Here is an 11454-nt window from a genome sequence, read left to right as displayed (position 1 = left end):
GAACACAGCGGGCCAGGCAGCATCAGAGGAACAGGAAAGCTGACGTTTCTGAAGAAGGGTCCTGACCCGAAACGTCAGCCTTTCTGCTCCTCTGATGCTGCCTGGCCCGCTGTGTTCATCCAGCTCTACACCTTGTTATCGCATTAACCCATAATTCCTGAGCTGCTGTGTTAGTCATTTTTAAATCTAAAGGCAAATCATGTTAGAGTTGATTGAGGCCCCCGGAGAATGGACATCTTCCTGATGGATATCTCTAAGGATGGTACACCTGGATTTCCAAAAGTATATTTAAGATGCCGCACAAATGGTTAGAAAGCAAGATACGGACTCGTGAAGCTGGGGATAAAGTGTTTATATCCATAGAGTATTGGTCAATGGTTAGCCGCATCAATGCGGCTTTTTGGAATTGGTAGGTTTTATTGATGAGTGCTGGACAGTCAGCTATTCCAATCCCATATTCATCGCTTGGATGAAGAGGAGAGTAATGTAATTTAGTTTGATAATAATAGCAAACGATGTGCAAATGAAGTAATCGAAGAGCCATCGAGATTGCCAAGAATTATGTACAGGTGGAATAGGTAGATGGAGATGGAGTATAATGTTGGAATTGTAAGGCTGTTGACTTGATTGTAATGTTGACAAAATAGAATATATTTTCAAAAGGCATGAGCCTTGATTTCTAACACAGACTTGGAGATAGTAAGAACTGCAGATGCTGGATTCGGAGATAAGTGTGGAGCTGGAGGAACACAGCAGGCCAGGCAGTATCAGAGGAGCAGGTCCCGACCCGAAACGTCAACTTTCCTGCTCCTCTGCTGCCTGGCCTGCTGTGTTCCTCCAGCTCCGCACTATGTTAACACAGACTTGGATATGCTTGTACAAAGAACACAAAATTAGCATGTAAGGTACAGCAAGCAATTAGAAGGCAAATGGCATGATTATTTTTATTGAAAGAAAATTTGAGTGTAGTAACAGAGATTTTGCACCAATTTTACAGTGTTCAGAGATATGTAAATTAGGTGAATGGCCCATGGGAAGTGCAGGGTTACAGGAATAGGGTTGGGAAATGAGTCTGGTTGGAATGCTCTTTGGAGAGTTGGTGTGGACTTGTTGGGCTGAATGGCTTATTTCCACACTGTAGGGGTTCTATGATCTTATAAGTGGAGGTGGTACAGTGAAGATTAACTAAATTAGTTCCTGAATTCGTGTTGAATGTCCTGAGAAGCTGTGTATAATTGGCAATAAAAACCAGAAAGTACGGGAGAAAACTTATGTTCGGCAGCACCAGCAACCAGCTCAAAAGATCACATTGGACTTTGAAATGTTAACTCTGTTCCCCTCTCTCCACAGATGCCAGATCTGCTGAGTTCCTCTACCTTCTGCTTTTATTTACAATCTCCAGCATCAGTATTTTTTGTCTGAGTAAATTAGATCTATATTCCCTGGAATTTAGAAAACTATTAGGTGATCTCCTTTAACATATTCAAGATTTTGAAGCAGTTTGATAGGGCAGACACATGATTTCTACAGGGTGGGAAATTTACAACATGGGGAAACAGTGTCCGAATTAGCGACTGGTCATTTGGGATTGAGATGAAGAGAAATTACTTCATTCAAAAGGTTGTGAATCTTTCAAATTTTGTATTGAAGAGGGTTGGGGATGCTATGCCATTGACTAAAGTTAAAGATGGGATAGACAAATGTTTGCTCTCTCTGGATTGAGGGTATATGGTGATTAGGCAGGAAAGTGGAATTCAAGCCCAGGATCAGCCATTAGCATGGGAACAGAAGTAGACCATACAGCCCACCTAGCCTGTTCTGCCATTTGATGTGAATGATTGAACACTTTTCCTGACATTATCCCCATAACCTTTTATGGTATTGATCAAAAATTTATCAACCATTATTTTTAAATGTACTGAAAGACTGTGCTTCCATAACCCTCTAGGGGCGAGAATTCCAAACATTCACCACCCACCAAGGGGAATTAAAAATTCCTTTCTCATCTTGGCCCTTACTTTTAAATTGTCTCTTGATTCTAGACTTCCCCAAATCAGTGGAAACATCTTGCTTGCAACTGTCCTGTCTATCGCTTAAATATTTTATAGTTTTCAATGAAATTGCTTCTTGTTTCTTTGAAACTTGAGAGAATGCAGGTCTAGTTTTCCCAGTCTTTCTCTGTAGTACAGTCTTGCCATCCTGGGACAAGTCTGATGAACCTTCATTGCGTTTCCTCTGTGGCAATGATATCTTTGCTATGATGAGATTAAAACTGCACACAATACTCTGGACCAGAGACCATACAGAATGGCAGACCAGGCTTAATTGGATGCTGTGGCCTAATCGTATACGTTCTGTATAGCTTTCTTCCTTAAAGGTCCATGACTGATCATTTTGACCAAGCTTTTGGTAGCTTGTTTTTGAATCATACAGCATGGGAATGGACCCTTTTGCCCAATCAGTCCACGCTGACCATAATCCCAAACTAAACTAGTCCCACCTGCCTGTGATTGGCCCATACCTTCTTGGCAAAAAGGTTATAGCAGGTGAGGACCTAGAAACTATTGTTATCTCTAAGGAGGTAGTGCTGGGCAAGCTAATGGGGCTAAAGGTAGACAAGTCTCCTGGCCCTGATGAGATGCATCCCAGGGTACTAAAAGAGGTGATGGGGGAAATAGCAAATGCACTAGTAATTATGTACCAAAATTTACTGGACTCTGGGGTGGTTCCTGCAGATTGTTAAACATCCAATGTGATGCCACTGTTTAAAAGAGGAAGTAGACAAAAAGTAGGTAACTATAGGCCAGTTAGCTTAATTTCGGTTGTGGGGAAAATGCTTGAATTTATCATTAAGGAAGAAATAACAAGACATCTGGATATAAATTCTCCCATTGGGAACACCCAGCATGGGTTCCTGAAGGGTAGGTCATGTTTAACTAATTTGGTGGAATTCTTTGAGGACATTACTTGCATGGTGGACAATCGGTAACCTGTAGTGTATCTGGATTTCCAGAAGGCATCTGACAAGGTGCCACACCAAAGGCTGCTACGTAAGATAAAGTTGCACGGTATTACAGATAATGTATTGGCATGGATAGAGGATTGGTTGACCAGTAGAAAGCAAAGAATAGGGGTAAATGGGTGTTTTTCTGGTTGGTGGTCAGTGGCTAGTGGTGTGCCTCAGGGATCAGTGTTGGGGCCTCAATTGTTTACAATTTACATAGATGATTTGGAGTTGGGGACTAAGTGTGGTGTGTCAAAATTTGCAGATGACACTAAGGTGAGTGGTAGAGCAAAGTGTGCAGAAGACACTGAAAGTTTGCAGAGGGATATAGATAGTCTAAGTGAGTGGGCAAAGGTCTGGCAAATGGAGTACAATGTTGATAAATGTGAGGTCATCCGTTTTGGTAGGAATAACAGCAAAATGGACTATGTTTTAAATGGTAAAAAATTGCAGCACGCTGCTGTGCAGAGGGACTTGGGTGTCCTTGTGCATGAATGGCTAAAAGTAGGATTGCAGTTGCAGCAGGTAATTTAAAAAGGCAAATGGAATTTTGTCTGTCATTGCTAGGCGGGGATGGAGTTTAAAAACAGGGAGGCTATGCTGCAGCTGTGTAGGGTCCTGGTGAGGCCACACCTGGAGTACTGTGTGCAGTTTTGGTCTCCTTACTTGAGAAGGGATATACTAGCATTGGAGGGGGTGCATAGGAGATTCACTTGGTTGATTCCAGAGTTGAGAGGGTTGGATTATGAGGAGAGACTGAGTAGACTGGGAATTACACTCATTGGAATTCAGAAGAATGAGAGGAGATCTTATAGAAACATATAAGATCGTGAAGGGAATAGATAAGGTGGAAGTAGGGAGGTTGTTTCCACTAGCAGGTGAAACTAGGATGAGGGGGCATGGCCTCAAAATAAAGGGAAGCAGATGTAGGACTGAGGTCAGGAGGAACTTCTTCACCAAAGGGTTGTGAATCTGTGGAATTTCCTGCCCAGTGAAGCGGTTGAAGCTATCTCGCTGAATGTTTTTAAGGCAAGGCTAGATAAATTTTTGAACAGTAAAGGACTTAATGGATATGGTGTGCGGGCAGGTAAGTGGAGCTGAGTCTCAAAAAGATCAGCCATGATCTTATTGAATGGCGGGGCAGGCTCGAGGGGCTGGATGGCCTACTGCTGCTCCTAGTTCTTATGTTCTTATACCCTCCAAACATTTCTTATTCATGTATTTATCCAAATGTCTTTTAAATGTTACAACTGTTCCTGAATCCATAGCTTCCTTTGGAAGTTCATTCCACAGACATGCCTTTTTTTTTTCAAATTAAAAAAAGTTGCCCCTCATGCCTTCTTTTAAATCTTTCTTTTTCCTTTCACCTTAAAAATGAGCTCCCACTCTTAAAATCCCCCACCCGAAGGAAAAGACACCTTATCGGTGCCCCTCAATCTCCCATGTGCCAGTTGGGGGGGGAAAAAAAAAAATCCCAGCCTGTCCAGCCTACTTTCATACTTGTAACACTCTATTCCTGGCAACATCTTGGTAACTCTTTTCTGAACCCTTTACAATATCCTTCCTATAATAGGACGACCATAACTGAACACAATACTCCAGAAGAGACCTCACCAACATCCTGTACAACCTCAACATATCGTCCCATCTCCTATCGGCTGTTTTGTGTTACAGATCTGTTTGAGGAGTCTTGGGGTGTTATTTGTTATTTTAAATATGTTGTGTTCAAGATGGTGGCACCAGCAAGATAAAATCTGCAGCTGAAGCAGGACTCGTAGCCTGGCCTGACAGTGGACCCAAGGGCTCATGGTTGCAGGGCCAGTGTGGGTTAGGTGACATCAGCAAAGTGGGCCCAGTGGCGAAGAGATGGTGCCTAAAGCGGCATGATGCCTTTGTTGATGGGTCAGAAAGACTGATATTCTGAACTGTTTACTTCTTTATTTTTCTAATTTATTCTTATAACCAATAATGTTGGACTATTTATTCCTTTACTTTTTCTAATTTTTTTTGTTTCCTACCAATGTGATCTTGAGTATCTGTACCCAGGAATCTTTGTACCTAAGATGGCACTGTAATGTGGCAACAGTAAATTTTTCACTGTACTCATTTGAGTACATGTGACAATAAAACTAATTCAATTAATACACATTCTTTATAAACTATTCCTCATCCTCCTTGATCTATCTGCAGCTTTTGAAACAATTAACCATGATATCCCCCTCTTTCAATACTTTTCCATTGTCAGCCAATTGGGTGGGACTGTTTGCCATATTCCAATCTTATCTGTTGAATTTTTGGCAGAATGTCACCTGCAATTAATTCTCTTCCTGTTTCTGCGCAATTACTGCTAGTATTTCCCAGATATTTATCCTTAACCATTCCTATTATATACATGTTGCCCTTGGTGATATCCCAGAGCACAAGTGTGTTTCTACATATATGCTGACAATACTTCATCATTGTTGCTAAATTATTAGACTGGTTGTTTTGAGTAGAAATTTCCTTCAAATAAATATTGAGGTGACAGTGTCTTCATTCCTGCTACAAACTTATTTCCCAAGCTATTGATTCTTTCTCACTCCCTGACAGCTGCTTGACGCTGAACCAAACTGTTCACATTCTAGGTATGATTTTTGACCATGAGATGAGATCTAACTGCATTTCTATGCCACCACTTTGCTTCCATTAAAAAGGCCTGATTCTGCCCTTGTCTCAGCTCTCGTGTTGAAATTTTCATCCACACCTTTGTTGCCTCCGGACCGGTTTGGTCCGGTGACCCTTCCAGACCTGCTGAGCTTTTCCAGCAACTTTGTTTTTGTTCCTGATTTACAGCGTCTGCAGTTCTTTCGGTTTTTACCAGTTTGTCCCGTCCTGGCTGGGCTCCCACATTTTACCCTGTTTACAGCTGCAGCCGTCCCAAACTCTGATCATGTCCTTGCTCAACTTGTATCGGTTCTTGGTCAAAAAAGTGAAACCATTTTAAGAATTGCATCCTTGTTTACAAACCCCTCCTATGGATTTGTCCTTCTTTATTTTTCACATCTCCAGTCCCACAGCCTTCCAAAATATGTGTGCTCCTATAAGTCTTCCCTTTAGAGCATCCCTGAATTTACTCATTCCACCAGTGGTGGCCATGCTTTCCACCCTTTGGGTCTGAAGGTCTATGAATTTCTGTCACCTTGACTATCTCACGTACACACTTGTTTTTTTTTTCTTAAAGACCCTCCTTAAAATTCACCTCTTTGACCAAGCTATCATTGCTTTATGACAGTCCGATTAAAGACCTTGAACTTGAACTTTAACACCTATTAAATTGTATTTGTGTCTCAAATATTCATAATTAGAGGAAATACAATAATTACACATCAAGGAGGGACTATTGCACCTTATCAGATCACTACTTTGGGCAGTTGCAGGAAATGGTACAGACCATAGTGGTTTATATGTAATTTTTTTGGTTCCTGAAATAATTTAAATAGGCCTTTAGGGCAAGGAGTGACATGGCTTTTCTTGGTAACTTTGAATTTTTAGGAGTTTTATATTTTGTAATCTGCAGGGAAAGAATAAATAAACTATATAATTTAGTTTCCAAAATAGGGAACATTTTAATGGAATGTGAAATATAATGTTGGAGCTGTATAAAACTTTGGTTAGGTCACTGTTGAAGTACTAAGTGCTGGTAACCACACTGTAGGAAGGATGTGATTATATGGGGTACAGAGAAGGCTGTTATCTAGGATGGAGCAGTTTAGCTATGAAGAGAGGTTGGATAGTCTTCAGTTGTTTTCTTTCGAGCAGAGAAGGCTGTGAGGAGACCTGATTGAGGGGCATGGCGGGGTTCGGCAAGAAAGCTGCTCCTCCTAGTTCAAGAGTCAAGATCGAGAGGATGTGATTTTTAAGATGAAGGTCTTGAGGCCAAATCTCTTCACTCTGGAATGTGGGAATCTAGAATGCATTGCCTGGGAGTGTAGTTGAGGTGGGAGACTTCACAACCTTAAAATGTACTTGGATGTGCACTCAGTGCCATAACAATCAAGACTATTGGTCGAGTGCTGGAAAGTAGGGCGAGCGTAGATTAAGGGTTGTATCTGTCGGCTCAAACTTGATGCACTGAAAGGCTTTTTGAACTCGGTATGAATGTTTGAATACAAGATTCTTTTGATAATTTGAAATATTTTGTTCTTTTGGATTTTATTAGTCACAATTATGTATGATTGCTGGTTTTGGACTCTTCAACTGCTAACATCTACGTTTATTGTGTTTAATCCCTTCAAAATTTAAGATTTCTATTGACTTATCCTTTGGAATTTCTGTTTTTCCAGAATTCACTTCAGTTTGAGTAGCTGTAAGTGAATCATAGAGTAATTGATATATGCGTGGAAATAGGCTCTTTGGTCCAACTAGTCCATGCTAAACTGATCTAGACCCACTAGCTGGCATTTGGCCCGTATCCCTCTAAACCTTGCTATTCATGTAACCCTCCAGATGCCTTTTAAATGTTGTATTTGTGCCCAGCTCCTCCTCCACCTCTGTGAATTTGTTCCATCTACACACTGTCCTCTTGCGTGGAAAAAGTTGTCCCTTAGCTCCCTTTTAAATCTTTCCCTTCTCACCTTAAACCTATGCCCTCTAGTTTTGGCCTCCCCTATCCTAGGGAAAAAGACCTTGGCTATTCACCCCATCCGCGTCCCTCATGATTTTATAAACCTTTATAAGGTCACCACTCAGCCTCCAATGCTCCGGGGGCGAAAAACCCCAGCCTATTCAGCCTGTCCCTATGGCTCAAACCCTCTAATTTTGGCAACATCCTTGTAAATATTTTCTGAACCCTTTCAACTTTAACAACATCTTTCCTATGGCAGGGTGACGAGAATTGAATGCACTATTCTAAAATCATGAGGCTGGACAGAATAGAGAGGAAGAAAATTTGCTCTTGCTTGTAAAATGAACCCCCCCCCACCCCGCACCATTTTAAAACTGATTTTGTGATGTGAGAACAAATCTTTTCACCTGAGTGGCTCAGATATGGAATGCACCGTCTGGAATTGTGGTGGAGGCAAGTTCTTATTCATTTTTGTGGGATGTGGATGTTGCTGGCTGGCCAGCATTTATTGCCTGTCCTTAGTTGCCCTTGAGAAGGTAGTGGTGAGCTGCTTTCTTGAACCACTGCAGTCCTCCTGCTGTGGGTTGACCCACAATGCTATTAGGGAGGAAATTCCACGATTTTGACCCAGCGACAGTGAAGGAATGGATTGCCAAGCCAGGATGATGAATGACTTGGAGGGGTACTTGGAAGTGATGGTGTTCCCATATGTCTGATGCCCTTGTCCTTCTAGATGGCAGTAGTTGTGGGTTTGGAAGGTGCTGTCTGAGAAGTTAAATTGAGGCAAATCCTGGACGAGCCCTTGTTTACTATTAATTATTGTGCAAATCTTCAGTTGCATTTGGGGTCTTGTGGCACAACATAGTGTCTGGATTCAAGTCCCACTGGCCTAAGACATGTCGTAGCATGTTTGAGCACGTTGATTAAAAATATCTGTACTGGCCTTGCAAGAAGTTCATCAGAGAGTCACAGGGCTAATTCCTGGGATGGAGGGGTTGACTTATCAAGAATGGCTGAGCGTGTTAGGCCTTTATTCATTAGAGTTTAGCAGAATGAGGGGTGAACTTATTGAAATATGGAAGATTCTAAGAGGGCTTGACAGGGGAGATGTTAATGTTTCCGGTTGTAGGGAAATCTTGAATTAGGGCATATAGTTAGAATTTTTAAGGCGAAATTTAAAACTAATTTAAAACTGACATGAAGCAATTTCTTCTTTGAGGATAGTGATAATCTGGAATTCTTTACCTCTGTTTTGAAGTCTAGATCAATGAAAGTATTTAAATTGGAGGTCAATGGATTTTTGAAGTATCAGGTCTTTGACAGCTATGCTGTGCTAGCACAAGAAAGGAGTTGAGGCCTGGGCCAGATCAGCCATTATCTTGTTGAATAGCAGGGCAGTTTGAGGGACTGAATGGCCTGCTCCTATTTATGTTCTTAAAAACCAACTCTGGACCTAGTTAAAAGGTAAGCAGACTTAGGAGGATGACAACCTCAAATGACAGTCTGTTTCCATGGATTTGCCAAGGTACTTTAATGTCTAAACTTCTAATTTTGAAACTGTACCTTTTATCAGTTGATGTTCCTAGACATGATGGGATGTTATGTGCAGGTTAATCTCAATTCTTGCTTTTGAAAATGCCTTTGTTCGTGCAGATAGGTTGGATAACTTTTTTTTTTCCTCCTGACTGTTCTAGTGGAATGAAACTATTGAGCTATTTCGAGCCAGGATGCCCCTGAAGAAGCATCGTCTTCACTTCCGTACTTATGATTCCTGCTTTGCTGCCTCAGAAGGTGTTGATTGGTTGCATAAATTCCTGAGAAGTAATCACAATTTTGGGCCTGAGGTTACTCGTTACCAGACTGTGCAGTTACTCAAAAAGTTCTTAAAAAACCATGTAATTGAAGATATAAAAGGAAGATGGGGAAAAGAAGATTTTGAAGATAATAATCGATTATACAGGTATGACAATTATTCACTTTTGTAGTGATGAATGGGGGGTTGGTTAGCTCCGTTGCTTGGATGGTTGCTTTGCATTGCAGACCCTCGGATTAGACCACTACCGGTCGCTGTCTCCAACTAGAGAGTAGCTCTATGATCGGTTAGGATTGTGGTAGCCATACCATTTAGTATTTAGTTTACCATTTTCTGTTGAATCTCCTTATGGCCTTGGTCTATTAAGCAGCATTTCATTGCTTGATGCATTTCCAATGAATAGCTGAACTTGCATTCATTCCTGCTGTGTCAAACATGCAAATTACCATTGTCCTAGTCTTACGCATTTTTGCTCATGTTAGCCCAGTGCTGTACCAATGCTAAGTTTACTCCAATGCAATGTCATCCTTGAGCTGAAGTTCTTGACATAGGCATATCCTTTTGCTTCTCTGCAGGGTTGCCTTAATAGTAATACCAACTGCCTTCCATACTCGCATATTTTAATTTTGTTTATTCATCTCTCCAATCCTTTTATTCTTTTAGTTTGAATTTTAGAGGTTTTCATGTTTCCACAAAAAAAATCACATTTTAAAACAAACTTGTATGTTCTTTCCTTTCTCAGCCAGGCACCATTTTTCTGTAGAACTTGCAATCCTCTTGAAATTTTAATTTTATGCTTGCCTAATGCATAACTTGGGGCAAGTCTAGTCTGTGATGACATTTTTCTCATCTTCTTACCATCTTTGACCAGGAGACTCATCAACCTCCAAGTTTTTATGCTGTGTGTGGCAGACTCAAATAATTGTTTTTAGATCGGTCGCATCTCCAAAAGCAAGTGTTACTTTAGATTCGTGTTCTGTTATGACCAACTGACAGTCTAATCTAGATTACATAAAATTTCTCTCGAACCCATAATCCAATCCTAATAAAACAAGCTTAGTGGAAACTTTTGGGTAGACGGCAAGAGGTGAACTGCACAGTCATTTCTATATTGAAAAATTTGTCAATTTTTTTTTTTTCTTGTTTGTCAAACCAAAAATCGACTTGTCGAATGCAAATTTGATGGCCAATCTAAATGAAGTAGGGCAATACATACTCCAGGCATCTCTTCACTTCAGTTTATTGCCAGCTCAGTTTGCTTATTCTGAATGCAGACTGTGAACTCAAACTGCGGTGTTGCTGTGGAACAAAATCCATTTTTACTAATGTTACTGTGCAGAATAAATGCAGCCACTTAGCACTGTATTGCTGTTGCCACTGTCACTCATCCAAAAACTTGGAAATCCCATGCCAGAGTAGTGGATGGACTGCAGCAAAGAAATATGACTGACCACCTCTTTTTCAAGCACAATTAGAGATAGGACATAAATGCTGGCTGTAACAGTAGCCTATAAGACTCAGGAGTAAATGTAGGACATTGACTCTGTCATTCCACGAGATCATGACTAATCTGACAATTATCAACTTTTTTTTTTTTTTTTTTTTTTTTTGCCTTTTCCCTATAAGTTTTGGTTGCCTTATTGAAAAAAATGTCTGTCTCAGCCTTGAATAAACTTAATAATCTAGACCCAACAGCCCTCAGCAGTGAAGAATTCCACCAATTGACTGACCTCAGAAAAATATTTTCCTTATCTGTCTTGAGTCGATGACCATCTAGTCTGAGATTGTAATCTCTGGTTTTAGATTTCTCCAACTATGAGGAGAGACTGGATTGGATAGGACAGTATTCACTGGAGTTTAAAAGAATAAGAGGATCTGACAGAAACCTGTAAAATTTAAACAGGACTAGACAGGGTAGATGTAGAAACAATGTGCCTGATGGCGGGGAGTCTAGAAGCAGGAATTACAGTCGTAGACTATTTAGGGCTGATATGAGGAGAAATTTCTTCACCCATCTTATCAATGTTTGTACAA

At 40.7% G+C, this 11454-nt stretch overlaps 1 protein-coding gene across 2 annotated transcripts in view; it reads left to right on the top strand.

The window, feature by feature from the left end:
• Positions 1-11454, top strand: part of LOC109911931 (DEP domain-containing protein 1B-like) — a 38584-nt gene that overhangs the window by 5491 nt on the left and 21639 nt on the right. For both annotated transcript variants that reach the window (XR_007263653.1, XM_048605178.1), the window contains exon 2: positions 9302-9567. Coding sequence is in view for 1 of the 2 variants with exons in the window: in XM_048605178.1 (XP_048461135.1) it covers positions 9302-9567 (266 nt within the window). In the remaining variant the exon portion in view is untranslated. The remainder of the gene's footprint in view (positions 1-9301; positions 9568-11454) is intronic.

Source organism: Rhincodon typus, chromosome 1 (assembly GCF_021869965.1).
Source record: "Rhincodon typus isolate 14 chromosome 1, sRhiTyp1.1, whole genome shotgun sequence".
Taxonomy (NCBI): Eukaryota; Metazoa; Chordata; class Chondrichthyes; order Orectolobiformes; family Rhincodontidae; genus Rhincodon; species Rhincodon typus.
Note: the sequence above shows the minus strand (reverse complement) of the source record. Positions and strands in the feature narration are given on the sequence as shown.